General features: G+C 41.4%; 1 protein-coding gene across 1 annotated transcript in view; it reads right to left on the bottom strand.

Moving 5' to 3' along the window:
• The window catches only part of LOC141463281 (von Willebrand factor D and EGF domain-containing protein-like), a 180,962-nt gene that overhangs the window by 17,019 nt on the left and 136,523 nt on the right, over positions 1-27,420 (bottom strand). The window contains exons 21-25 of the mRNA XM_074145613.1: positions 23,569-24,459; positions 13,255-13,350; positions 12,373-12,468; positions 9,320-9,415; positions 7,637-7,732 (exon numbers count right to left, since the gene is read on the bottom strand). Coding sequence (XP_074001714.1) covers positions 7,637-7,732; positions 9,320-9,415; positions 12,373-12,468; positions 13,255-13,350; positions 23,569-24,459 — 1,275 coding nt within the window. The remainder of the gene's footprint in view (positions 1-7,636; positions 7,733-9,319; positions 9,416-12,372; positions 12,469-13,254; positions 13,351-23,568; positions 24,460-27,420) is intronic.

The following is a 27,420-nucleotide window of genomic DNA, read 5'->3' as shown; positions in this document are numbered from 1 at the left end:
TTGGTAACATTTTCTCTTCATTGAAGAATGCTTTGTGTTTTATTAGGTCAGTGAACCATTGCAGCGTGTGTATAAATTGTTCTGTTGAGCTGCTTTCTTGTCATGCCCGAATAAGAAGTGAAAGAGGATTCTCATGTACATTGTTTTCCTCTCTTGATTGTTTTTGCAGCTCCTGTGCTTGCAGTATGACCTGCCACTTAGGCACATTTTCATTGCACTGAGTGGGCCAAGCCGTCGCCTGTGCTTGATGCAATTTGGTTCATTTTCATCTGTACAAAGAAAAAGGGAGATTCAGGAATAACTGAAGAGAACCGCAGTGGCGGGGGAGATGCAGTCTCAAGCCAAGAAGAATCATAGAATGGTTTGGGTTGGAAGGGACCTTGAAAATCATTGAGTTCCATCCCCCCTTGCCATGGGCAGGGACACCTTCACTAGACCAGGTTGCTCAAAGCCCCATCCAGCCTGGCCTTGAATACCTCCAGGGATGGGGCATCCACAGCTTCTCTGGGCAACCTGTTCCAGTGTCTCACCACCCTCACAGGAAAGAATTTCTTCCTAGTATCTAGTCTAAATCTCCCCTCTTTCGCTTTAAAATCATTACCCCTTGTCTTGTTGCTATACTCCCTGATCAAGAGTCCCTCACCAGAGAAAACCAGCCACAGGCCACCATGGTCTGGCTGATAACCCAGCTGGGGAACGAGGAGGACCTCAGGTGGGAGCCTGGTCAGGGAGCTGGGAAGAAGACTGCTATCTGCACTGGCACTGCACTAATCAGCCATCCTGTTGTTATCTCTCTTAGAAAGTAAGCTGAGGCTTACTTGGGCATCGATGCTGGAGAGGATTGTCTTGCCAATGCCTTTTTGTGGATAGACAACATTAATCTCCAGAATTGTCCGTCCTCTGGGCTTTTCAAGTGATAGATCCCATGCCCCTTTTTAAAGAAGAGATATTTTAAAATATTTTAATTAAAATTAGACCCCCAAAAGTATTGTTTTTTAAATTAATTAATGGAAAAAAAGCACTTATCCTCACACAGAAGCCCATCGCAAAGAGAAATGCAGTCATTCAGGAATCCCTGCTATTTTAGTTTAAGTATGCGTTTGCATACAGCAGCAGATCTGACACATTTCTTTAAGATACAAGTAAAGAAATACTGGCTCAAAACCTAGAATCTCTAGTAAAATTCATGTCATAGTTTGTGAATGTTTTGCTTATGGAATGAATAAAAATTTAATAAGGCTTTTGGGCTTATTGAGGATATATATTCAGTTCTTATCCAGATATATTCTTGTTCTCTTCCTGCAACACAAATTTAGAGACAACTGCATGAGCTCAAAGCCCCTATTGAAATAAATGCAACAGCTACATGCATGTAAACAAAATGTAGCTTTTAAGTAAGGCCAGCTAAAGTTTTTGTCACAAATCCTTACTAAGAGCGAGCAGAGAGGAGCGCTGCTCCGTGAGGAGACCACGGACTTGGACCTTGAGTCGCTGCCTCCCGTTTGGCTCTCTCTCTCGCTCTCTCCCTTTTGCTGGGAAGTCAGAGCTCTCCCCGCTGCCCCCAGGCAAGATACACGGATCACGCTGTGCTCAGCTGAATGGGAAAGACACTAGTAGCCCTGATTTTTTTTTTTTGCCTTCGTCTTCTGTTGTATTTCCTGCACAAGGAAGGAAGATGACATCTAATACGAACCTATTCTGTTACACGGGCTGGAAAGTCGTGGAAGAACTGAGACCACTGTTTCCTTTTCCTGTGTCTCCAGACTGTGCACCAACTAGTCAACAAGTAGATCATTCTACTTCTGTCGCAAAACTAATGCTTTTACCAGCGAGTTACAAGTCTCTCTGCTATGAGCAGCTGTTTACTTATTTCCAAACACCCACTGTCCGAGGATATCTGCCATCCAGAAATCTTAGACAAATAATTGTTGCCTTTAAGCACATCCTTGACACATGAGAAGCAAGACTAAGGCAAATGACTACTGCATCCACTTGGATGAGGAAGGTGGTTTATTCCCTGTTCCTTTGTGCGGGAGGGCATCTGGACCTCTGGTTTGCAAACCGGCTGGTTTTAGCTGGCTTGAGTCAATCTGCCTACTCAATGAAGATATTCCAGAGAATATACTACCTGTTGTCAAGATGATAACTCAGTGGAAGTCTAATTTGTTGAGCAGTAAAACTTCCTGCTTATGCAGCTGTTGAGGCAGTAATCTACAGAAACATTACATGGGAAGGCTGGAATATGGGAAATCAGTGACTTTCACAATATGACATTGCTTAGCAAAAAGCTGCCTTTGAAACCCAGTGTTCAGATTTCCAATTAGTTTGCCTCTAGCTCTCATGCAAGCAAAGTCCTCATGGTATCGGGAAGGAAAAAGAGAGGGGGAGGGAAGAGGAGCAAGCAGAGCTGGAAGAATGAGTCTGAGTTATATTGTGCACTGTGTATTGGCTATAAATCCTGCCTGCAGGAATTACTGAAATGGAGAAATAGTTATCTACTAACTTTGAGATCCAATCTGCAAAGTCCCAATGTCAGCGCGATGATTTATGCCATACAAAGTCGGCAGGATTCAGCCTGACGTGCTAAAATAGATGCAGGCAGAAACAGGGTCCCCCCTGTTTCAGAGCCTAAGTACCCTCCTGCTGCCAGAGGAGCAGCGAGAAGGTTGGGTGCCGGCGGAGAGGCCGAGGTCAGGCTGCAGGTGTGCTTGGTGCTCTGGAGAAGGGAGGAGGAGGAGGAGGTTCAGCACCGTTCTCCTGTGACCTTGGCTCGCTGATGAGCTCCAGAGGGAGCTGTGGCTTGCCTTTTCGCTCGGAGATGAACTCGCTAGAAGCAGACAGCGGCAGAGAAGGGATAAACGCGGGGTCCCACGAATCTCTATTTTTCTCCCCTTCTATTCATAAGTAAAGGAAACTCAGCTTTTATTAGCTTTCTTTTTTTTCCAAGAGTTGTTTCCAAAACAGTCCTATGAAAATATGGGTAGGATATAAATGAAATCTAATTCATTGTCTTTATTTAAAATTTTTGTAAGAATGTATTAGAAATCGGTGTGAATGCTGCTTTAAAGCCTCATGAACAGGAGTGACATCCCAGGATTTTTACAGCTGTGCATTTTTTCAAAAGGGGATTTAAAACCATGCGCGCAAATAGCTTTTCTTTAGTATTAACGCCGAGTATGTTTGTTTGATGCAAAGTCGATCCAGAAACATATTTTATTTTGAGGTACCGCCGGCGTTTGCCTCTTTCCGCTCAACAAGACTGATTATAGTGAAAACAACGCGTAGCAAGCGAGGATACAAGGTTGTACAATTGCTGAGGCATAACCATGCATCTCCCTGTCAGCTCCCACACCCCCTCGTCCTGGGGGTGGGTGTCTGGTTTGCATAATCACCAGCCGGTTATTTATCAGTAAACACACCAGGAAAAGCCTTATATTTCAGCTGGCAGCCGGTCAGACCTGGTTGATTTACATGGGGGGTTATTTTTGAGATGTTGTTTATTTACCTACAAAACAAACACGAACTTTCAGGCTGAATGCCCTTCTCCCTACACTAAAGAAGTAAAGAAGAATAACCTCAATATTTGGTTACCCAAATAACCCCAAGGTTTGGTGCTGCCATGCCATCCTGCATGTTTTTGGCTGTCAGGCAGAAAGTATTAGAGATGCCAAAATGTACAGGGATGGAAGTGGAAAACCTACGGCTTGTTGCTATATATTTCAAATAAACCAATAACATATGTGGGTTCAGTCTGGAAATAACCTGTCCTCGATTGGCTGCCATAGATTTTAATTTTAATTATCTCCTTCAATTGAGAATCTGAAGCTGCCAAAAGCAAACAGAAGCTTTTCTTTCTCTGTCCGTGCAGGTGTGATATTAAGAAGGAAAGAGAAATGTCTAAAAGCAGTGGAAACAATGCCAAAATATCCAAGGAGTAAGTGAACAAAAACGTGATTTAATTTATTTTTATCTTTGCCTCTAAAAACTGTTCCTACCTAAAAAAAACTTCATTAAGCTGGTATCATGAAAAGTATGTTATTTGTTTAGATTATGTGAATTCTTTATTCTGTTATTTCAATTATGGATATTAAGGTGCCTTTCTTATGACATTTTTTAATGAAAGCAATACTTTTGAGCATTAGTTACCAGAGAAACAGACACTCACAACTATTATTATTCTTATTTTGTTGACTCATCCCAAGGACAAATGTCTGTCCCACTTGACCGGCTGCTACCTACATCTGAGCTGCAAGACACTTGGGTACACGCATTAGGAACAACCCTGATGTGTGAATTATCTCCAGGATGGGCATCCAAGTGCTTCTGGTGTCCCTAACTTCACATAGCTCTACCAAAGGGGTCATCCATGAGTGCGTTACGCTACCATGGGTCTGGAAACTGTAGCATCCCTACAGGAATCAGGGCCGTGCATGGCAGGGAATTTTCCCCTTGCTCAAACTCCATGTTGGAGCTATATTAAAGCTGAAACCTAAGGGTTTACTGATGCAATTCATATCATTATTAATAGATTTCAGAGATAAGTGTGCAAAGCCTGGGTACTGCTGTGTGTAAACAATGACAGAATTGAAAAGACTGCCAATTTCAAGCATTCACTGCAGGTGCAAAGAGGTAATATTTTTATTCAGATCACTGTTTCTGGAAGGACTATTTTTCATTTTTTATGGTTCATGGGAAATTTCCCAAACCCACAAGTATTTTCCCAAACTAAAAATCAAGAATGTTAAGCTGCTCTGCATGTAATACCTGGGTGGGAAACTTCTTCAGACTTGTCTTTTTTAGTCTTGAGTTTACTCACTCTATCTTGTTAGGTTTTATTAGGCAGGTAATAAATCCACCCAAAATTTCTACGATTAGAGACTCAGTGTAAGTACATAGTAAAGCTGATTTGCTGACAGAGGTTTTTGAAAGTGTACTGGAAGTGTAAAAGGACTTAAGGACATGGAAAACTCATATTCAGAGAGTGAAGAACAATTAAAATAATGATAAAACCCCTCACAAGGAATTGTTTTTCTCCGAATTGTCACATTCCTCATTTTGGCTCAGCCAGCTGTACATTTCTCAGCGTGGGGCAACAGGTTAGACACCACCGAGCTACGATTTGGACCACAGGTTCACCTCTGGCATCTCTGAAAGTGTGGTACGTTTTCCTGGTGATTTGAATATGGGAGCTGCTGCAGTACTAAATTATTATTGTATTTAATTACAGTTTTTCTATTGTCATGTCTGTATTTCTTTTCCTTACTCTTTGTGTAAAGATACAGCAACTCTGAGCAAGTTGTAATATCCTGTGCAACTCAGGGCACAGTGGGTTAAAGGGGTCCTTAAAGGCAAACAGAAAAGATACTCAAATCCAGAGAAAACCCTCTCTGTAAAGTCAAAATCTAGTGGGTTTTTTTGTGATTCCTTCTTGCCATACCCTTCCCAGGAAGGTTGGCAGAAGCACTCCATGGATTGTCTCCCAGCTGGGTTTCTGAGCACTCAGGCACAGGTCCACGGGGCTGGTCTCACCTCTACAGAGTCAGCGGCCCAAGTGGCCACAGGATTATCAAAATTAATTTGATAAAGGGATAAATACATATATATAGTGGTAGTGATACCACTGAGACACCACACTGAAATACCACACTGATACCACAATGAGAGAGAACAACCTGTGTGACATATTAGCTCTTTTTGGAACATAAGATAGATATCATGGTACTTTTAATATATTTTATTTAAGAAAAAGGGGTTGGGTAGTGGAACTTCTTCATGCAGGGAATTTACTTTCCACTTTTTCTTTTGTCTGTGTGTAAATAAGTCAGGAACACGTGTCTATGTATATACTCCTAGACTTCAAGTGTATGCCAAGTACCTCAGCTGATCCACTAATTAGGCCAGTGCCTGGTTGAAAATAATATAAAATCATATCAAAAAAAGGTATAAAATGCATTTGGCATTTGAACTCTGAGATGCACTGCACTGAGGGCAGCCGCTAACTGATGGGGGCACTAATTTTCTCCATTTTCTTTGCGGGGGGGAAGGTTTGTGAAGGTCAGCTGAGACTCACTCCTGCTGTGTGCCCTGCAGTCCTTTGCTCCAGGGGAGTTGAGAAACCTGGATCCTCTGGCAGAGGAGAAAGAATATATTTCATATAACAAGGATAAGACATACAGCTCTAATAGCAACTGTTTGCTGTGAAGAGCTTGTGAATATCCTGTTTCTTTCTATGGATCATGATACCTGTCCCCTGTGCAGTTGATTGTAAGCAAGAAAAAAAATTCCTGAAATTTTTTACCTGTTAACAGTCAGGGGCCAGTAAGAGTAAACAAATAGTAACATTTTTGGTTCTACTTAATCATGTTTCTCTTCATTCATCACAGACGTAGGTCTTTTATTTACATTTTTATAACACTAGGCTCAATAAAAGAGACTATATACTGGTCATTGAAGTAGAATAGAGGCTGAGATTGTACAGAACAAAAATATTTTCATCGTATCAGAAAGCATTTTTGTAAAAGATTATACCAAGATGGGCAACAAAACCTCATAAACTCTTTGCAAGTGGAAAGAAACATGCTGTGGGTTGGCAGCAGCTGGAGCATTTAGGGCAGTGCTTTGCTAGACTGCAATCATGATCACCTCATTTTTCCTTTGATCTGTCTGGAGATGTGGTAGCGTGTTTAAAGCTGGAAACAGCACTTTTCTAATGTTCTCTAACCTCAAAAACAAGATGCCAAACATAAGCTTTTTTTTCCTCCTTTCTTCCCTCCAGCTTGTTCCTGCCAGAACAGACTATTCAGTTGTGTACTTTGCAGCCAGGCAGAACTGTGCATCGTGATTCTCTCTGCTGAAGGAGGGGAGAGCTGTAGTATGGGGATTGAGAGGGCTTTTGTTGCTGGAAGGAATTTTTTTTACTAGCTTTTTTTCCTCTGTGTGTGAGAGACATAAAGTGCTCTGGAAACGTACAGATTCTTCCTGCCAAGAATGGTTGTTTTCACAGCTCCCCTTTTGCCAATTTCAAACTGGTTAAGAAATAATAAAAAAAAAATAAAAAAAGTTTTCACATACATATCCTAAGCTCCCTGGGTGACAGATATTGTTGAGCAATAGAGTCTGTAAAAGTGCCAAAATAACCTATTTCCCCCATAGAATAGAAGAATCGAATATGAATACCGATGCTAAGGTGAAGAGGGAGTTTTCAGTGACAAGAACAAAAGCAAGGCTGAAGCGTTATTAACCAACTGTCTTAATTAAGCTAGAAGTATGATGTTCTAATATTTTTCAGGATCTCATTCAGCTGCTCTGCCTTTGGCTTTAATTTTTTTTCTCCAAAAGATCTTTAATGCAAAATAATTAATTCATCGCCAAATACTAGTGTTACCCATTCTGAATGCATGAAATATTTAGAGAGGATTCTAGCAAAACGTTCTGCTCCCAACATTGACTTGACTTAATGCTATTCTAATTAACAGGTTAGTTTTAGACATAGTGTAGTGTTATACGTGCTCTTATAGAAATATAGGAGATCACGGCGTAAATCCAGACGAAATATTCTGTTGAACATGCACAAAAGGAGGAAAAATGGTTTATGAGTCAGAGAACATTAGAAAGCAAAGGGAAGTTTGTAACTTACTTTTCTGGCACCTTCTTCCTGTGTAGCCCTCAGTGCAGGAGCACACATTGGTCCGAACACAGTGACCACCGTTCTTACAAGGGGGAATGCAAAGAGCTAGTGAAAGGAAAGCAAAAGTTTTGTGCACCAAAATCACACAGGGGATCAACACCGCCTAAGTACAAGCTCCCTATTTAGGTGCCTGTGTTGGGAGACCAGTCTGCAGAGGCTTTTTTCTTTACTTGGGGTAGAGAAAGTGTCTCTCCAAAGGGTATTCGGGCAGATGCCTACCTGGACATCCTGAGTCTCTCTTGTTTGTGGAAAGAACGTGGGACATGACTCTTGGTACCTAAGGGTCTCTTTTAGATACCCGCAGTTAAACGGTCGGAATATTCCTGAGAATCTCTTAGGTTTTTAACTCTCTAGCTAAAGGGCTTCTTCAAGGCTTCTGCCCTTGAAATATAGATTGGTGTTTGATATTTGCTAACTTGGTTTTAATGGCATTTCTTCCCCCTTTCTCAATGAAGCAGAAGGAAGGGCTTTGCTTTTCTTCAGCATCCATCCACTCTTTCCCTATATCACTTCCATATCCCACAAATGTGGACATGTATTTTCAAGTATTAATTCTGCCTAAAGCATAACAGTTAAGGATAAAAATTCCAAATCATCTAGATGTTGAAAATCACCTTCCATGCTGAACCTCAAGAGAAAGATCATCAAATTACAGAGTCTGAATCACTTTCACTCTCTCCTTCACTCCCAACACCACAAAAACAAAGAGCTTCCAGCAAGCTCCATTTGCAATTAGATTTTTGTGTGTGAATCATTCACTTGCAAAAATATGCATTGGGATTGTATTCATCTAGGAACTCCAGGGAAACAAAAGAGAGATAGAAAGAAAAAAGAACTTTTAATATTGAAATAGTTCAGGTTTGGTAATAAGAGTGCATTTATATTCCCAGATTCAGGAGGGGTTATTAGAGGCATGCTCAAAAAAATGCAAAGCAAATGGTATAAACACAGGAGTCTTCCAGGTATTTGAGCCCTAAACATAAGTTCCTCTCTCCTGTCTATTCTGCCTGAGCTAATGGGTGGTTAAAATATTCATTAATTTGACTTCTGCAGTGCAAAGTGAGCAAGACGCCCAAGAGACTGTTGGCCTCAGTTTAGAGCTCTCCTCTTTAGGACAGGGATTCAAAATCGGGTCCTGCTCTGTGTCAGGCAGAGTGGAGTTTGATCAGATCTTTCAGCAGGGATCTGAAGATGTCCTATACAAGTCTACCACATTCTAGGATGGTCAGTCAAGCAGGTGATGTTGTGAGCCCCATTTGAAGATAAATTATCTTTTGGCTCCGAAACACAGTATAGTACACACTACAGAGTACAAAATGAACAAAGTAGAGCCATGCTTTAACATTTAATTGAATAGTTGCTAATTAGTCATATCACTGACTTCAGACAGTTTTAGATTAATTGTTTAGTTATCATTAATGCCATCATAAATAAGTGCTTACTCCTTCACAATACCATTAAAAACAATATAACGTGGATTTACAACAGACTATAACATCAAAGGAGCACACAGGGAGTTATGGCAAGGAAAGTCTCTGGATATACTTCATGTGGGGGCAGGTAACGATATAGGCTGCTGTTTATATTTTAAGCCTGGATCCTTTATCAAGATGATAAATAGAACTTTCTTACCTCTCTGGCACTGTGGTCCGTAGAAACCATAAGGACACGTACACATATTTGGCCGCGCACAGATTCCTCCATTCAGGCACACAGGATTGCACACAGCTGTATGTGAATATAAGATAACTCTATGAATCTCTTATAATTTTGAATTTTTTAGAGTAGACACGCTTTTGCTGCTGCACAGGTCATTAGAATAAACATTTCTAGCAGTATTGTGATAAATTTCACACCACCCTTGCTGGTCAGTTGTGCGGTGGCATTTATTCATTGTCGACGCAGTGGGAGCATTTCAGTGGTGTTTTAGCATAGCTTGGGGGATGAAATAAAATATAATTTAATAGTTTATTTCTGATGTCTTCCTTTGATTTGCACAGTTCATTTGCTTCCACTCTGGTATCCTGACCAAACAGGATCCCAAAGTAGTAAAACGCAGTCACATTGCATGCAGCCTGGGTAACCTGGAGATGAGATATTAACTGTTTGCTGTTTTGTCTGAGTTCAGCAGAGCATCGTGGCATTTCCGTGAAGCCGAATAGGTGCACACCGCAAAACCTCCCTTTCTTCTGCCTCATTTAAACACCAGTTCCCGCAACACATTGGCTCATGCACTGCCAACAAAGCCACCGGCTGAGCTCCTTTTGCCTCTTTATTTATCCATTATTACTGTAGATGATATAACAGGCATTAGGAATTAAAAGCTGTCTTGCATATTTCTATGCGGCAAGTACCTGACTGTTAAAAAAAAAAAAGTATTAGAATTGCAAATAAGTTTCGTTGGGAAGTCAGAGTGTGAAGAATAAGGAATCTGATAAAGTTTTCATTGTAAAGCAGAGTGACACTATAAAAGTCTTTTTCCTTCTATTCCCTTTGTCTTTCAGTATCTTTCCAGAATAGCCCATTAAATAAATTAAATACATTTAAGCTTAAATAAATTAAGGGTCACTACAATGTTTCAGATGAACAAAAGGAGAAATAAAATGTCAATTTGGAAAGAGAAAAAGAGTGAAATTGTAGTCTAGATGAGAGGATTTTCTGACTAAGCAGCACTCACTTATGAAGTCAAAATGGACTTCATTCATTGCTAATGGTGAATTTGGATTATTTGCCTCATTGTCCCAGCTAGTTCACAGATGTCCGCATTCTGTCAGTGTTTATATCTCCATTGGTAAAGTTCCCTCAGTCCCTTTTTTTGGTTAGTTTCTATATCTGTGTTCATCCAGAGACTCCAGTCATGCCACTTGAGGTAGGAAATCCCAACAGTATCCTCAAAATAATCTGTGTAGTGCACACAAAACCGTGCCAGAGGTGTGAGCCTGACTGATGTAATCTTTCACCTAAGGAATATTCAGACAAACAAATCCTGCTGCTGTTATTCTGTGTTGGAAATTACTGCTTCTGCTATTCTGTGTTGGAAATTACTGCTTCTGCTGCTGTTGCTTGTCCTCCTCTTGGAATAAACAGGTTTAAAGCCACTCCAAAATAAATTTGCAGAATTCCAGGAGAGTAATATCTGGCAGGAAAAAGAGGAGATAGTGGGAACCAGAATAGCTAGTGGCAATCCCAGTCGTTTACCGTGGATCTTAGCTAGGTTAATTTATGTGTCCTCAATAGGTCTGTCACTTCAACACTTACAGGAAGAGCAATCTCAGGGAGATGGAGGTTAAAATGACATCTCTCACCTTCCAGGAAAGGTAATGTAGGCTGAAGGTGTCTTAGTCGTTTAATATTCACCATGGCAGAGGCAGACTGCCTCTGTAGCCTTGAGGTTTGGCACTGATTAAGGTACTCCTTGTGCTTGCTCCTTTTAATATTTCGCTATTTTACATGCCTTGTCCCAGGTGAGTGCTGTAGTGACTGTGCCTTAGGAGGAAAAATCTGTACTCCAGCTTTCAGTGCTTAGACCCTGAGAGGAAGGTCTGAGCTGCACCTATTCAAAACAAGGTCCAAAACGATGAGTCCTGACTAGAAATAGGTACTTAGTTCCAATCTTCACCTTGTCATTTTGTACTGATGGGTGCAGGTGGCTTTTCCCCGAGTGTGCATGCCTTTTGTGGGTATCTGCAAGTACCAATTCTGGCAGCAGCGGGATGTTCAACATCAGGGTGTGAACAGTTACCTTCTCCTTGCAAACTTGCCTTTGTTCTGTCTCATACAGTCACAACTCATCTTATGGAATGGAAAAACTGTATCCAAGAACTGGGCCACAAAAATCTTAGTAGTCAGTCTCAGTTTACCTTTCTCGGTTCACTTTTCTTCCTTAGACTATGCAGTATTAGAAGCGCGCACGTAGTTGCTAATTTAGCAGCAGAAGACACATTTTCTTGCTTATGTTCTTTTCCTAACTTAAACTGGCCTCCTGTCTTCCCTAAACTGTACTTTTAAGTTCAGATTTGACTGCATCCCATTAAAAATCACCAAAAGCCAAACCCTTGTCCTTTCTGCCCCACCATCATACCTTGGGAGAAATGTGTAGGGTTAAAAGCAATGAAGACTGGAAGTTGCGCAGATGGTGAGCAGTGCAGGTGGTTGCGTTGCCCTCATCTCTGCCGCTGCGGGTGTGGGGCAAGACTCATTGTTTGGGATCTCCATGAACAAGACCAACAAAGCGTCAGGTTATGACCATGGCAGCCGAGACTGTGAGTCAACACATTTCCAAAGGCTCCAGTGAGAATTAGTCTCATTTGCAGAAGCTACCAAGCACCTAGAAAGGCTGTAACTTCTGAAATGCTGAATAGCTTTATTTTTCTTTTTGTGCATGCTGAGAAACTCCAGAATCACAGGAGCTTAAAAAAAGCTGCCAAAAGGCTTTTTCTTTTTTTTTTCTTTTTCTTTTTTTTTTTTGTGGGTTTCCTCTATGTGGCCCTGAGATTTAGATAAACATCTAAACTGATAAATACTTACATAAACTCAAAGCCTTCCGAGGTCTTGCCCTTTACTAGGTCTCCATTTCTTACACTTTAATTCTTTAAGCAATTCCCACTCTGACCACTGAATTGCAGGAATCACGTGGATCTCAGGCAGCAACAGAAATGAGAGACCAGTCATTTCTAACCACTCACCTGTTTCGCAAGAAGGGCTGCTCCATCCGCTTCTGCATTTGCACTCGTCCGGGGAAACACAGAAACCGCCGTTATGGCAGTGTCTGTTACACACCACTGGAAAATACGCAAAGGATGGAAATCTCTTATTGGTAACACCAATGCAAACCCTAAAGCTGCTCTATTACAGCAAATAATGAGTGGTATTAGTCCAAGAGGTAAGCAGAGAGATGAATCTATTCCTTCCCTTGGTTTTCCTTCTCTTTTCTACACATTCTTTCCATCAGAAGTCTCGCATCTAAAATTCTTTGCTTTTTAAGTATTCCAGCTACCTTGGTTCAGAGACAAAATTATATTCCTGTCAAGAGCAACCTGATATTTAAATAAGCAGCGAGGACTGTAATAATGAAACTGCATATGTTTCACCATTCAGCTAATATAGAAGGGTTTGAAGGCTGATTTTTTTTCCCCAGATATTCTGTATATTGAACCACATTTGTAAGTCATATTGCACAATAATGTGACTCCTAATAGGTATGGTTGTCTTTTTGTGTACTCAAAATTAGTATCACTGCATTCACTCACAGAACCTTGAATTTCATAAATGTTACTATAAATAACATGGAGGTTTTTGCTTGATTGTTTTTCCAGAAGCACTTCTATGTAGAAAGTGTTGATATAGGTGTGCATATTTTTACATAATACAACTATGCTGCTGGTAAATATATGCTCTAAAATAGTTATTAAATATTAATTCAATGTATTATACTTTGATTTTGTTGCTGTATTCAATCATCATTTTAAGGGAAAATATAGAAAAATAAAAAGACTCTTTGTGTCTTATAATCTTCTGCAAATTCAAACATGTAATGAGGAGAAAAGCCTGAATGAATTCATACGTACTTGTTTCACATCGAGGACCAACAAATCCGTAAGCACAAGAGCAAGTATTTTGAGATACACAAGTTCCTCCGTGCTCACATGGTGGATCACACTGCACTGCAAGAACAAAACATGAGGACAAAAAATACAGTTCAAATATTACACTTTGTGTAGTTACGAGCACAACACTTGTTACTGCTTTTCCTATACCGTTTTATTAATCCAACAGGTAATTTGGCTACTGAGGAAAACACTGCAGGATAAAAGTGGGTATCACATTAATATTACAGCACTAACTAATAAGTAGCTATATAATGTCTGATTTTAACACAATCATATCTAACTTCTGAGCATGCACATTTTTAAGTACGTATTCTTGAAGTCCAAGGATGGATCAACTACAAATGTAGTTAATTCTAAAGACCTTGCCCATCCCTCTCTGCAGTTTTGCCTTGTGGATGTTCAGTAAGCCTTAACAGGGGTCAGAAGTTACACTGAAGCAGAGATGAAGTGTAGAAAAGAATTGCACGGGAATTTGTCACCAAAATGGCAAACATTGAAGCAACAATTTAAATGTTTAATACGTGGTGTGAGGCCTGCAAAGCAGCAAGTAAGATAATGATTTCTCGACGTATTGCAGTATGCGATGTCGTTCTGTGGAAGAAAGAGGACGAGCAGGTGTATTGCATAAAACTGGAAAGTCCTGCAGATCCTGAAACAGGCCGTTTGCTGAAGACGCTTGTTTGCTTTTTAAATGAATTTTTAAATTACGAACCTATTGGCTTTATTGTGCAGGGAGCCTGGAAGCTTTAGCCTCTTAAACCTGACATCTAAGCTAGACACCTGACATCTGATGTCATGAATACTTCTATTTGTAGCCCTCTGATAAGGGATAATTTTGTATGCCAAGCACAGGAGAGGAGGAGAGGAGACCACTGAAGGTAGAAGGTGACCACTGACACTTACCTGAAGAAGAAAAGATGCTGTTTGCAGGAGCAGAGCCAGGCATGTGTGTCACCTGGCTCTCATGCCTTGGGAAAAAAAAAAGCCGCCTCACATAAAAGAATGAAAAATATCTTTCCTTGTGCTTAGGAAGTGAATACAGAGAAAAATGTTGTACTTTGGCACACTTTACTGGCAGAGTTTTGTCTTTTATAATGGATATGAAGCTAAGCAAGGTTATTCCAAGGAAAACGTGAAGTGAAGCTAAAGAGACCCGAAACAAAGCATCTTTCATTTTAAGTATTGTTACAAGGGGGAAAAAAAAAAAAGGAATGTACCACATTTTGCTCTTAGAAGTGGAAAATGGATTGTGTAACTGGAAAGCTAAATGAAGGATAAATGCTTGTGGAACCACACAATTTAAACAAAGCTCATGCGTCGAAGGCCTCCTCACCTCTTATGATACCACCAAGCCTTCAGATTAAGCCATTGTATATGAACTTTGCCATCCAAAAAAGATACAAAAGCCACCACACATTTTCCAATTGCAGTTAAAGAGACAAACGCCAAGAAGCTGCCTTTAAATAAACCATTTTGACACAAATAACATTAAAGAAATACATTTGGTATTAGATCTGCTCTTCAGGTACCTCAGTATTTACATTTCCTGTTACCATATAGTTTTAACTGTGAAATTTTCAATGCTGCATTAAAATAACTTTAGGATTAGGCACGCCTGAGAAGAGAAAACTTGCTAGATATAGTTTAGATCAATACTATACATGCTGAGAATCTCATTAAGCTAAATTTAGTTTTGATTTGATGGGCTATAAGGTTTAGACACTTGCAATTCAGCAAGTGTTTAGCTGAAATTTGAAGTGTACATCTGGGAGAAAAAAAAAGAATAAAAAAAATAATTGACATTATCTGGACAAATAAATCGATCTGACTCAGACCCGTTTAAGCAGTTAGTGTTAACCTTTCCCAAAGTTCTCATTCCACCACCAGTAGCAGCGGTTGAAGCAGGTCAGAGGCTCAGGCAGCTTGGGGTCTTGTGCACACGTGTCCATCTGAAACATCTCCACTCTTCTGGGCTTGGGTAACACAGGACTTTGCTTATGAAGGGGTTTCTTAGCAATCAGAAATTAACGGTGGGTAGAATTGGTTAATATTCTCTGCATGGAGATGGGGAAAAACAAAACCTGGGAAAAATGCACCGTTCTTTTTGAAGTATGTGAAATGTAATTGCCTTTCCTGTAGGACAGTGGCTGCATAAAGCCTCCAGGTGCCTAAGTGCTGTGCCAAGCAGAGTGACATTCAAACATATTACGCTTTATTTCAGCGTGTTTTGTATGTAGCACTTAAAGTGAATGTGTCCATTTGAACAGAGTACTTTCCATCTGGCCTTTACACATTTCGAGATGCATCTGAACTGTCAGGAAAGAACATGGTATTTTGGATATTAAAAGATTTAGCTCTTATGGTGACATTTAATGCTAAAATGTTTAAAACTATTCTATTACTGGTGAATAGCAAAAGATAAAAACGCAACACTGTCTGCAATGTGAGACCGAGACTAATATTCACCTAAAAGACATTTCCCTCCATAATAGAAATATACTGTTTATGTCAAATTCTTTTCCGAAACTTCTGTCTTTCATCTTCTGGAATGCATTTTTTTTTCCATAAACATTTGCTAAATTGTACAAAGGTGTTGCAGTGTTTTTATACTAAGCGGTTTTGGATGGTATAAAATGACAGTAAAGAGTAAAACGTTGCTGCAAATGGTCAATCTTGCTGTCAAATGTACGTATGTTTATGTTATAATTTAAAATCTGGAGGTGAAAATGGAGAAGTCCATTATTGTTTTCACTGAAAGGGCTTTTTGGGAAATATCCTGAAACTACTTTTTTCCATTAAAATGAGATCATGCACTTTTTATAAGTTTCTCTACGATAACTTTGGGGGTACTCAGGAATACCAGATGCTGTGTTGTTTCCTCCATTTTCGATAGCCTTATCAGCAAATGGCTTCCAGGACAGAGTCATTGCTTAACTTCTCAACAGCTAGTTGCCGTCTGGCACGCGAGGTCCTGGGCGTGTGCCATTAAAGCAAGGCTCGGCGGTGTGAGAGCATTACCTGTAATTCCATTTAAAAACCTGGAAATTCCGTGGAAGGAGCATAATCTGTCTTGTTTCATGCCGTTGTTGTACGTTATTTATTTTCTTTCAAAGCTGCATTACTCTAATTTCCTGAATGTACAGATGAAGTTTGAATATGTACAGCACAAGGGAGGGAAAATAAGGAAAATAAAGTTACGTTGCAGGATAGCCAGGTTATTGCTTTTCCTTTTGAACAGATATGGATTGAAACCTTTCTTTTGCATGGAAGATGATACACAGATAAAGGAACTAAAGAACAGGGTTAAAGCATGTATTAGTTCAATTAAAATAACTCATATGCATATTTAAATAGTCCAGCAGTTCAGAGCCCAGTTGTGAAATAAATGCCCATCATAGCAAATAGAAAATTAACAAGATTAACTTGGCTGAATAAATTGGGAATACAAATGCAGACAATGGTTCTGGTTAGGTTGTACTAATGGATTTCGTCTTGTGAAATGTCAGCTGAGTGGTCATCTGCAGTCAAAAAAGCAAATAAAGTGTTAGGAATTGAGCAGAGCACAAAATGCCAGACTTTATTATGGTCGGTATCCATGGTGAGCTGCATCTTAAATGCCATGCTCAGGTCTGATCCCCCAGCTCAGAAAAGATATAGTAAAAGTGGAAAAGATGCAAAAAAAAAAAAAAAAAAGAAAGGTGACAGGGATAACTGAAGTGCTAGAACAGCTTTTGTATGAAGAACAAGTGAATAGATTAGGTCTTGGCAAAGACATGACTTGGGGGAATAGGACAGAAAACTACAAAATCAGATGTGGCCTGGAAAGGTTGACCAGACTCCTGTTCAAAGGCAACACCTTTGCTTTTTGAAGCACACGATCCATAACTTGCTGAGAGACTATTCTGGACGTTATCCCTGTACCTTTCCCGTATACTGCCAGACATCTGCTGTTGGTAGCTATTTGAGATAGGGGAAGGACTTTGGTTCCGGTATGGTGGAATAGAGCTCTTTGGATGTAAAAATGTCAGAACAGATGAATGTCAGCTACCTGATCTTTTTTGGCCTCGTTTCATCCAGCTGTGCATCTCCTGAGGTCACAATACTTTCCCAACTACTCCGTCTTTCCTGTTATTTTCAAAATTATTTGGTTTGAACAGTGGTTTTGTAATGTCAAGGTAATGCTGTGTTTTTAACTCTTGAGCAGAAAGCATGGCTACTACTGTAGTAGTAGAGGGAGACTACAGTCTCCCTCTTCCATCAGAAAATACCATGCAAAGCCTATAAAATATCCAAGAGTTCTACTGACTTAACATTTTTAAGAAAATGTTCCTAAAGTAGAATGACTTTACCTTCCATAGGAATTCTGAGGAACTTTTATGACTACTAAAAAACTAGAAAGACAATAGTCTTTAACTGTCACCTAATACAAAATAGTTTCAAATAATTATCCGTATTCCATGGACTGAGTCTTTGACTTTTTAATTGTACAAGTTTAGTAACCAGACACTCCTTATTGAATGAACTTGAGGTAAGAGAAATAAAAACAGGGATGACCAGGAATTTGGCTTAAATTCTTATTTTTCTTCAGGCTTCAGGTTTAGGTCTCTCAAGAAGAAGAACAACGATGATGCCCAGAGCAGAATTTTTTGTTAACTTCAGCCCTGTTATGGAAAGGAAAGGACATGTTCCACCTCAGGGCACCCTAAGGAGCTCAAGAAACACAACAGCTGTTCCCAGGCAGTGCCATATGCACGGACCCTGGTGAATAGACGGAGCCCAGGGAAAAGACAGCATTTGTTTCCTTGTCCAGTGGATACAACATCTTTGAAAGTGCAGGCTTATGTCCCCGTTGTGGAGCGGGAAACAGAGGCAGGACGATGAGTAATTGTTCTAACAACAGTCGACTAACACCACTAACGAGCATTTCAGAGCATTAGCCTCAGATGTTACAAAGTGCCGCGTTACGTGTGCCACTTGCAATGGGCAAGACAAAGTACCAGGAGCATTCTGAAAGCAATCCTGTTTCAACTAGTGACGCATTATCGAAGTACTAGTTTTTTGTTCTATTGGCATGCTGAACTGAAATATTTAAAGCTCTCTAAACGTCATGGCGCTTGCAGGGTGCCCTTTGGCAGGTGATGGGTGCTGCTCCACAAAACTGCTAGGAGTTTACCACAGCAACGCGTCGGTTTTAGGGTGTATGTTCTTGGAATATACCGGTCTCCTGGGCAGAGCCACCACCACCCCCGGTAATTTTAAACAACCCATTAACGTGCCAAACGGTCATTGCCACGGAGACCAGCTTCAGGGCAGGTAAGGCGGCGCTGGGGAGGGATCTGCAGCAAAAAGGGCCAACGAGAAGCTCTTTTTGGGGCTTTTTGAAGCTGACAGGTGGTGGTCGGTGCTGCTGAGGGAGCCTGGGCGGAGCCACCACCACCCCCCGGTAACTTTAAACGAGCCATTAATAACGGAGACCAGCTTCAGGGCAGGTTGATCCAGCCACCGGGTTATAAGAAGCCTGAGGGAGGACAGAGACCCGTCCCTGCCCACAGAGCGAGCACCCGGTGCTTGTGTGTGTGCCCCAGCGGGTGGCCCAGCCGGCTGCAGCCTGTACGGCAGGGCGGTGAGCCTCTACCGGTGTACGAGGTAAGTTCAGTCCCTCTAAGTGGCCGGAGGACTAGGGGGCTCATCCCAACTGACCCTCGAGTCGCAAGGTGTCAGTTGCTTGTAGAGATCCAGCCATGGTTGCTACCCGGTCGAAGGCCGTTGTTAGGAAAGCTGTGGGCACCCAGACAGAGGCCTCACGCAAACATGTGGGCGTCCAGGCCTCTGGCTGCAGAGAGTGCGGGGGCCTGGCTCTTGCCATGGAGGGTAGGGGAGACAACACCTGTATCAGATGTGAACAGGTGAATGATCTGCTCAGCCTGGTGGCCGAGCTGAAGGATGAAGTGGAGAAGCTGAGGAGTATCAGGGAACGTGAGAGAGATTGACTGGTGGGCCTGCTCCCTGAGAGTAAGGGAACAGGTTGAGGCCCCACATAAATCAGAGGACCCCCTTCCCCTCTTGTCACCAAGCAATAGGAGGAGATCTCAGAAAAGAGGGGGAATGAAAACAGGTCCCTGCTCGGGGAAGCAGGTGAGCCCCCTCACGGCCCCTCCCACCTTCCCAGTTACCCTTGTGGAACAGGTATGGAGTCCTGCAGGAGGAACTGGCTGTTGGAGAGGAGGATAGTGCACCCAGGCTGGAGAAGTCAGATAGAACCATAGACCCAGCATCACTACTAGCTCCAAAAGGAAAAGCAGACGGGTCATTGTTGTGGGTGACTCTCTACTGAGGGGGGCAGAGGGACCAATACGCCACCCTGACCCACTTCACAGGGAAGTCTGCTGCTTCCCTGGGGCACGGGTTAGGGACATGTTGGACAAACTTCCTGCCCTAGTAAAGCCCTCTGATTATTACCCCTGTTAGTATTTCAGGTGGGTAGTGATGAAGTGGGTAGAAGGAGGCCAAAATCAATTAAAAGAGATTTTAGAGCCTTGGGACGGCTGCTTAAGGCATCAGGAATGCAAGGTGAATTCTCCTCTATCCCTTCAGTGGCAACCATGAATGAGGAAATTAATAGGAAGAGGCAACAGGTCAACTCGTGGCTCTGGGACTGGTGTTATCGGCAGGGCTTTGGGTTTTTTGAGCATAAGCAGCTATATGAGACACCTGGCCTGCTGGCGGCAGGTGGCATGCACCTGTCCCAGAGGGGAAAAAGAATTTTGGGGCAGGAGTTAGCAGGGCTCATTGACAGGGCTTTAAACTAGATGTGAGGGGAGAAGGGGAGCTAGGTGGGCCTGTCAGAATTAAACCCAAAGGAAACGTGCCAGGGCTTGAAGGATCATGAAATGGTCAAGTTTTCAATTCTTAGTGAGGTAAGGAAGGGGGTTAGCAAAACCTCCACCTTGGACTTCCTGAGGGCAGACTTTAGCCTGTTTAGAACCCTGGTTGGGAGAGTCCCTTGGGAGATAATTCTGTGGGGCAAGGGGGTCCAGGAAGGCTGGACACTCTTCAAAAAGGAAACATTAAAGGCCCAGGAGCAGGCTGTCCCCATGAGGTGCAAGATTAAAGGGTGGGGAAAATGGCTGGCTTGGTTTAACAAAGAGCTTTTGATGGGATTTAGGGGGGAAAAAAAGAGGGTTTTCCACCTTTGGAAGAAGGGACAGGCAATTCAGGAGGAGTATAGAGATCTTGGCGATCTTGGCACTTCATGGCATGCTCTAGTGCCTGAGATTGTTGGGTTGTGTCTGTGGGTGGGTGTGGTGTTTTGTGTGGTGGTTTGTGGGTTTTTTTGTTTGATTGTGTTTTTTTTTTTTTGTGATTGGACTCGATGATCTCAAAGGTCCCTTCCAACCATGAAGATTCTGTGATTCTGTGAAAAGGGCATTCAGAGAGGAAATTATGCATTTAGTAACCTCCTTCATCAGCAGAGGAATTCTTGGCTATGTTGACTCCACAAAGGCCAATGAGCGTCTTACACCAGAGAATATGCAGGGGAATCCAGTGGACTACAATCTGCTTATTTTTCTTTTGTGTAGGTGATATTGGCTGTCTCTAAAAAGCTACTCCAAAATGATGTTTTTTCAAGGATTTGCCTGTTTAGCAGACTAGTCTTAACAATAGGCCACTAATAAATGGTAATTTACCTTTGTACAGGAAGGTGATAGAGCTCTACAAGGCTACAAGCTCTACAAGGGCATGGGAGTGATGAGTAGGGCCTTGAGGAACTACTTCATCTCAGTTCATCTGCTGAGTAAGTAGCCAGAAGTAAGAGAATTAAGAATCTGTAAAGCTTATTATGCCAAAGCAAGATGAGTAAAAGCAAGGTCCCACTATTTACATATGACAAAGTTGTCGGTAGTGAAAGGAGTGATTTAAATGGAAATTGCTAAGAACATCTGAACATATCTCAGTTTAGATGCCTTAACGTAAGCCGAACAGTCTGACATCTAGCTATTTTCTTCCAAAAGAAGATTGGAGGTTGGACCTGATGATCCCCAGAGGTCTCTTCCAGCCTGGACTCCTGTGAGTCTGTGATTCTCAAAACAAGAAGAGTAAAGGGAGGGGACTTCCAACAAAATCATAATGAGGAGGCAGAGGGACTTGTCCAAAGGGATAAGAATATTACAGAAATAAAATTTGGTATGATTTATTTTAGAAGATAAATTAAGTTTCAGGATGCTGCTTAACTTTTCCCTACCAGTCCTCAAAGCCTGATTTTCAACTGCACAACTAGAAAAAAAAATTTACATTCTGTCACATGATAAATATCACTCGGTAAAATGTTTTTTTATCTTACGGTATTTTCAGACACCCTTATTAAACAAAGGTCACATCCCCTCAAGCTCCACAGGTATTAAAACTTGCTACTGACAGGCTGTTTCTTTTATGTTGCTGAATTTTGATATCAAACAGGACGGTGACAACTATCAATAGCATCTGAGGCTGTCGACATTTTTGCTCGCTTGCCACGGATGTTGCATCAAAGCCTGAAGATTTAGCAAATGCTGGTCTCCTCTAAGCTTTGATCACTTGTTCAATTTTGCTGCCTCCTGTTCTTAGAGGGTACTACTGTTTTGAGGGAATTCAATACATTCAATACCACAATTTTGAGGGAATCGTAGTGGCATTGTAAGGCGCTGATAGCTGAGGTCATGACAGGCCTTAATCCAAGGAATTATCCTCATCTTTCAACTTAATCTGTCATGACAAATCAGCTGCGTTTGACATGGGAAGAGACATCAATGGCTGGAGGTACAATGGGTGCTCTTCACCCTCGTGGCCAGGCTCCAGGAAGGTGCTCACAGGTGCTTGGAGAGGCTCGGGGTGAAGTAGAAGCAGGGAGCAGACAGGCTCATTATTGAGTCAGGTGATGTGGTCAGTGACAAGAGACAAATAAAGGATGTTTGTGTATCGTGTCATCAAGCCCCGAGACAGAGAATGATGTTGGTAATAAAGTATTTCATCCTAAGGACTCTCCAGAGAGGTTTTCAGTAATACCAGTAATTGAAGAAAACATCTCGTCTTGCGAGACAGTAAAAGGCAGAGGTAGATTTATGTTTTAAGGACTATACTGATAGGCATACTAAATACACACAAAGCAGCCATATGCCCATATTCATAAATATTCATATGTACGTGGGCCTGGTCTTTGAGGGGAGGACATTCTGTGGTCAAAGTTGCTTTGGGCTTCCCAGTACTAGGAGACACTTGGTACTTCTCCAGCTCTGGGTATAAAACAGAGGTCAAAGACAGGGTCTTTTTTGCCAAGTAACCTTAAGTCCTTTAAAAGAGGCATTTCAGAAATGTGCAAACAGACAAAAATTATAGCACCCAAGATGATAGTAACCTTTTTTTTTTTAATGTATTTTGTAATGTGTTTCTAGCACTGCTCGGAGGGCTGCAGTATTTCTGGGGGATTTACACCGCCATGAAGCCTTGCTTACAGCAAGGAGTCCCTGCAAGGTCCTCTGCAGTGGATCACAGCTGAGACCCCCCTGTGCCTGTCTGGTCTGTGCACAGAGCACGAGATACCATATGTGAAAGAGAATGAAATAGATGATGCAAATGCTTTTGCTTTGTGTAGTGAAAGGCCAATTAAGATATCAACTTATCAGAGGGTTTTCAGCAAAAGGTGTAATTAATGATAGGTACGTCAGGGAATTCATTTCAACAATGTGCATAATAATATTGTTTTACAGAGGTATTCTAAGCAGTCTAATAAATATCTCAATATATTGTGAAATATACCTTCTGGTGCTATATATTTTAGATGACAAGTTCAGTTTTGTATTTAAGATATTAGATTGATATTTAAAAGCAATTTTAAGGTAGTAGAAGAATTTGTTTTTCCTAGAATATTTGTTGTATGAAGAAATGGAGTCAATCTTACTCTTTCCAACAGAAGTTTTATATGTTTTCCAGTGTAATGACTTCAGTAGAATGAATCTGGCTTTAAGCAAGGGTAAGCAAGATCACAATCTGTCCCTGGTTTCAATTGATTAGATATTATCAAATAAATGTGTCATTTTTGTAACCAGAAAGAGCTTTTTCAAAGTTATAGAATGTTCATCTATTATTTGGAAATATAATTGGCTTTGAAAATGAGAAAGATCCCAGCTAGAAAAATCTGCAAATTAATAACCAAAATTAATTTTTACTTTGGAGAGTTATTAGATTTGAAGTTATAAAAGAGTATGAAAGAAGATTTCCCACCACCCCCCCCCTTACCTTCACATGTAATTCCATCACCGGTGTATCCAGTGGGACAAGACCCACACTTAAGTCCTCCGTCTTCGGCCAGCTCGCACTGCACGCCAGGAAAGCACGGCATATTAGCACAAACGACTTTCTGATGCATCCCACCACCGGGCTTTGGCAGTCCCATGTGATCCATTGCTGTGTTGTATACCTTTCTGGCTGCTGTGGTATGTGCTGGAAGCTTTGCTTGGGGGGCAGACCCTGCTGGGACACTAGCACTCCGGGCAGCTGTACCAAGGGAAGAACCTATTAAATGGAAAGGGGCTGTGAGGCGTGTTGCCAATGGAGGTGCTCTTTGCTGCTCTGTTGGGAAATCTTGGGGTGGTTTAGTCTTCAAGACTGCGACGTGAGTGGGCCATTTCCTGGGAGAATAGCCATACTTGGAACGAGTTTGCTGAGCAGCATGTGGCCTTGCAAAGAATGAGCTTGCATTTGTGTTGCGATGAGAAGGAGCAGCCCCTGTTGTCCCTGGTTTGTATTGTTTGAAATGGAGAGGAATATGGGTTGTCACACTGACGGATGTGGCTCTGGAGTGTGGCTCCTCATGCAGAAGGAAAGCATGTGCATCACTTCTTTTTTCAAGAAAAGAGGGTTTCTCAGGTGCTGTGGGCTCCATATCAGTTTTTTTTGCTGACAGTGTCTGAGCTTGGGAAGTCTTCCTTTTCACTATAAGGGGTGGAGTGCTAATGACTGTGGGATTTCTTTCCAAAAAGTATGTCGTTTCTTGTCTTGGAATTTGGGTTTGGGAAAGAAGGGAGTGTATGTTTCTTGATGTCTTTAAAACATCTTCCTGGTAAGAACCTCTAGCATCTTCAATATTTCTTCCAGCAAAATCCACATGGCTTTGGGAAGATCTTGAAACTAGAGTGGAAGGTAGACATATATTAACCAAATTTGCTGGTTTAGACTTTAAACGAACTGCAGTGAATATTTTGCTTATGAGCAAACAACAAAACATCAATTCTAGAAGTATGAGTTAATCTGCCATATATGCTAAGGGCACCTTTGTGCTGGCTGGCATAGAAATGACATGTTGTTATCCCCTATGGGTAACACCAGCACTGGATGTACAGGGAACTGCAATACCGAAACATACAGGGTGGCAGTTCATGAACTACATGAAATTTTATGCTGTCTTAAAACTGAGTTAAGGTAGTAAGTCTCAGTGAAGGTCAGACATTATTCTTTGAGGTGTAGCACTGGGCTTACAGGGGTTAAATTGCAGCCAGGCAAAAACACTTGCCATGTTGGTTTACTAATTTTGGCTTAACTAGTCCCTGCGGTTTTGGCACTGTACACTTCTCTGTGGTGCACCCTACAGCTCTTGACTGCCTGAGCTAATATTTGTTTCTTATTAACTGTCTATATTGCAGTTGTTTGCTGGGAAATGTTCTGTGAGACAGTACATAATGCAGAGACTTTGCACTATGTTACTCCTAGACTGCTCTGCTCTCTCATCGAGAGACATGGCAGTTTGGGCCAGATAGATAATGGAGATGGAGAAAGAATATTAAGGTCGTCCTTGGCGAGATCATGTCCTAGAGAGACTCTAGTCCCATCACACCGGTGTAAAACTATGTAATGCTTTTGCAGCCCTTATGGCAAAGGGAAGTTTTAGGAAAGCATTTAAAGGAGACAAATGGAAAAGCTTTGTTAATGCTGTGTACAGCTCCCTCCAGACGTGAGGGGCAGCATGTAAGAGAGAGTGCTGGTTTGTAACTGTCACCCACTTGTTAGAAAGCCAGCCACCTTTTCAGTTGTATAAGGAGGGATGATAGATGGGGAGAGGGTAGTCTGTGAAGGGCCTTGAAAGTGGAGACGAGTAGTTTGAATCAATACTTTCAGGAAGATTAATGGCCATCTGCTGACTCTAATGAATGGACGAAGCTATTTTTAACCAGTTCTGGCATACTCACTCCATAGGAAACAGAATGTATTGGATCCTGAACAAAAAACCTCAATTGTTTCTAGGGTTAACCCCATGTGGGATGTACCTCTTCATTTCAAATATAAATATTAATTACTTTCTTAAAACTCCTATTGATGTAGAAATTAGCCATAGTTAGCAAGGAACGAGATTAAGATGTTGGCAAAGGTCAAAGTGAAAGTTAGAGCATTGACTAGATCAAAGCATATCCTGGCATCCAAAGTTGTGTTTATTTGGCTGATAAACAGTGTCAATCTACTGGTGGCTGATGAGTTTTTATTGCCCTGAAGCCTAATGTTTTGGAGTTTTACTGTGGTACTGAATCAAGCTATGTACATCAGTAGGTAAATACATGGTATTTAGTAGAACAGCAGGTAAATACATGGATTTTACTGTCCAAAGTAAGGCTGATGAATGATGAGGTACACAGAATGGAAGAAAAGAGATGGTGAAGTGGGGAGGACATCAGCAAAAAGAGCATGAGAGGATAGGAGGAGTCAAAGGATTTTTGAAAATGAATGAGAGAAAGATGAAAGAAATATCCCCGTAGAAAATTATCAGTAATAGATGGTCATTACTGCCTTTAGAAAATTTGTTTCAGGGACCAGAAATCAACAGGAATGACAAAGGGCTGAATGACCTCTCTGACATATTTCCAAAATGAGCCCTGATTATAGCTTTGAGGTCCTTCCACTGTGTCATAATTAAATGGGATTAGGATTAGGTTAGGATTCCTCCTAACCAAATTTTAGTAACTAGTAAGGGAATCGGGCTGGCTACCTGAAAAAGGGAGTCTTTTATTTCTTTATCAGATGATATAGGTGCTATAGCAAATAAGCTACAACCTTTCCTGTAAGGCAGAGCATACCGTTGGAGTGCACCTATGATAATGTGATTTTTGCCTCTCAAATAATACTACCAATGAAGAGTAGTGATACATTTTGGTTGGCTGTACATTATGATATATACTGACCAAGGTCCCTCATCCACTCTGTAGAGACCACTGAAGTTTATAAGATGTTGGTGTCATTCAAATGTGGCAACCAGAGTGTCCTCTCAGCTTTCATCATTTCAGATTTTTACTTATACTGATACTGTGCAATTTAATTAGGATTAGAATATGATAGATTTTTTTTCTGGAGTACCTGAAAATTTCTTTCTGCAGTCTTCCAGATATCTAAATAAGCTAAAACAAAGAAGTATACCAAAAGATTGCAGACTCAGTTGTCTGTGGTCAGCAGCTTTCTCAAATCCTGTATTACTCAATTTATTTTCCTTGCAGTCGATCGATATCTTCAAATGTATAACCCATTATCAATGCAGAAGTGTGATTGCGTGAATCTGGTTTTCTCTGTGATGCCACTGTATGATTACATATTGGACTGGATGAAAATAACAAAAAAATGACAAGGCAAAGCCCTCAAGGTTATATGACGGTACAAAAATACATTTTCGCTACCTTTCAGTATTTCTGCCTACACTAACGGCAAAATGTGCAGCAGTGGAACGATTGAGTTTATTTTTCACAGAGGCAGATAAGAGACTGAGAACCTGCTGCTTTGCTCCAGCTGTGCACGGCAGGAGCTCCATTCGTATCCATGGAGTTACATGACCGTAAGCATAGCATAATGCCGGGATGGATCAGGCCCCGAGAAGACAAATTCCTCTGTTGTCCCTCTGTCTGGGGAAGATTAGAAAAAGGGTGACAGAGGGCAAGTTTCCGAGACTCCAACTCAACACTGGAACACTTTCCATCTATGTGGTGCAGGAGTTCCCCCACATGAGAACCCCCCAGCTTGAGGTTTGCCCGCTGTTTCAGATATTTTGTGCCGCTCGCACTAAGCTCGTAAATCAGAACCTTCATAACCAGTCTCTGGTTCATGCTTGCCAATGCC

The sequence above is a fragment of the Numenius arquata genome, chromosome 3 (genome assembly GCF_964106895.1).
Source record: "Numenius arquata chromosome 3, bNumArq3.hap1.1, whole genome shotgun sequence".
Classification (NCBI taxonomy): domain Eukaryota; kingdom Metazoa; phylum Chordata; class Aves; order Charadriiformes; family Scolopacidae; genus Numenius; species Numenius arquata.
The sequence above is the reverse complement of the archived record's forward strand: the minus strand, read 5'-3'. Positions and strand labels throughout refer to the sequence as shown.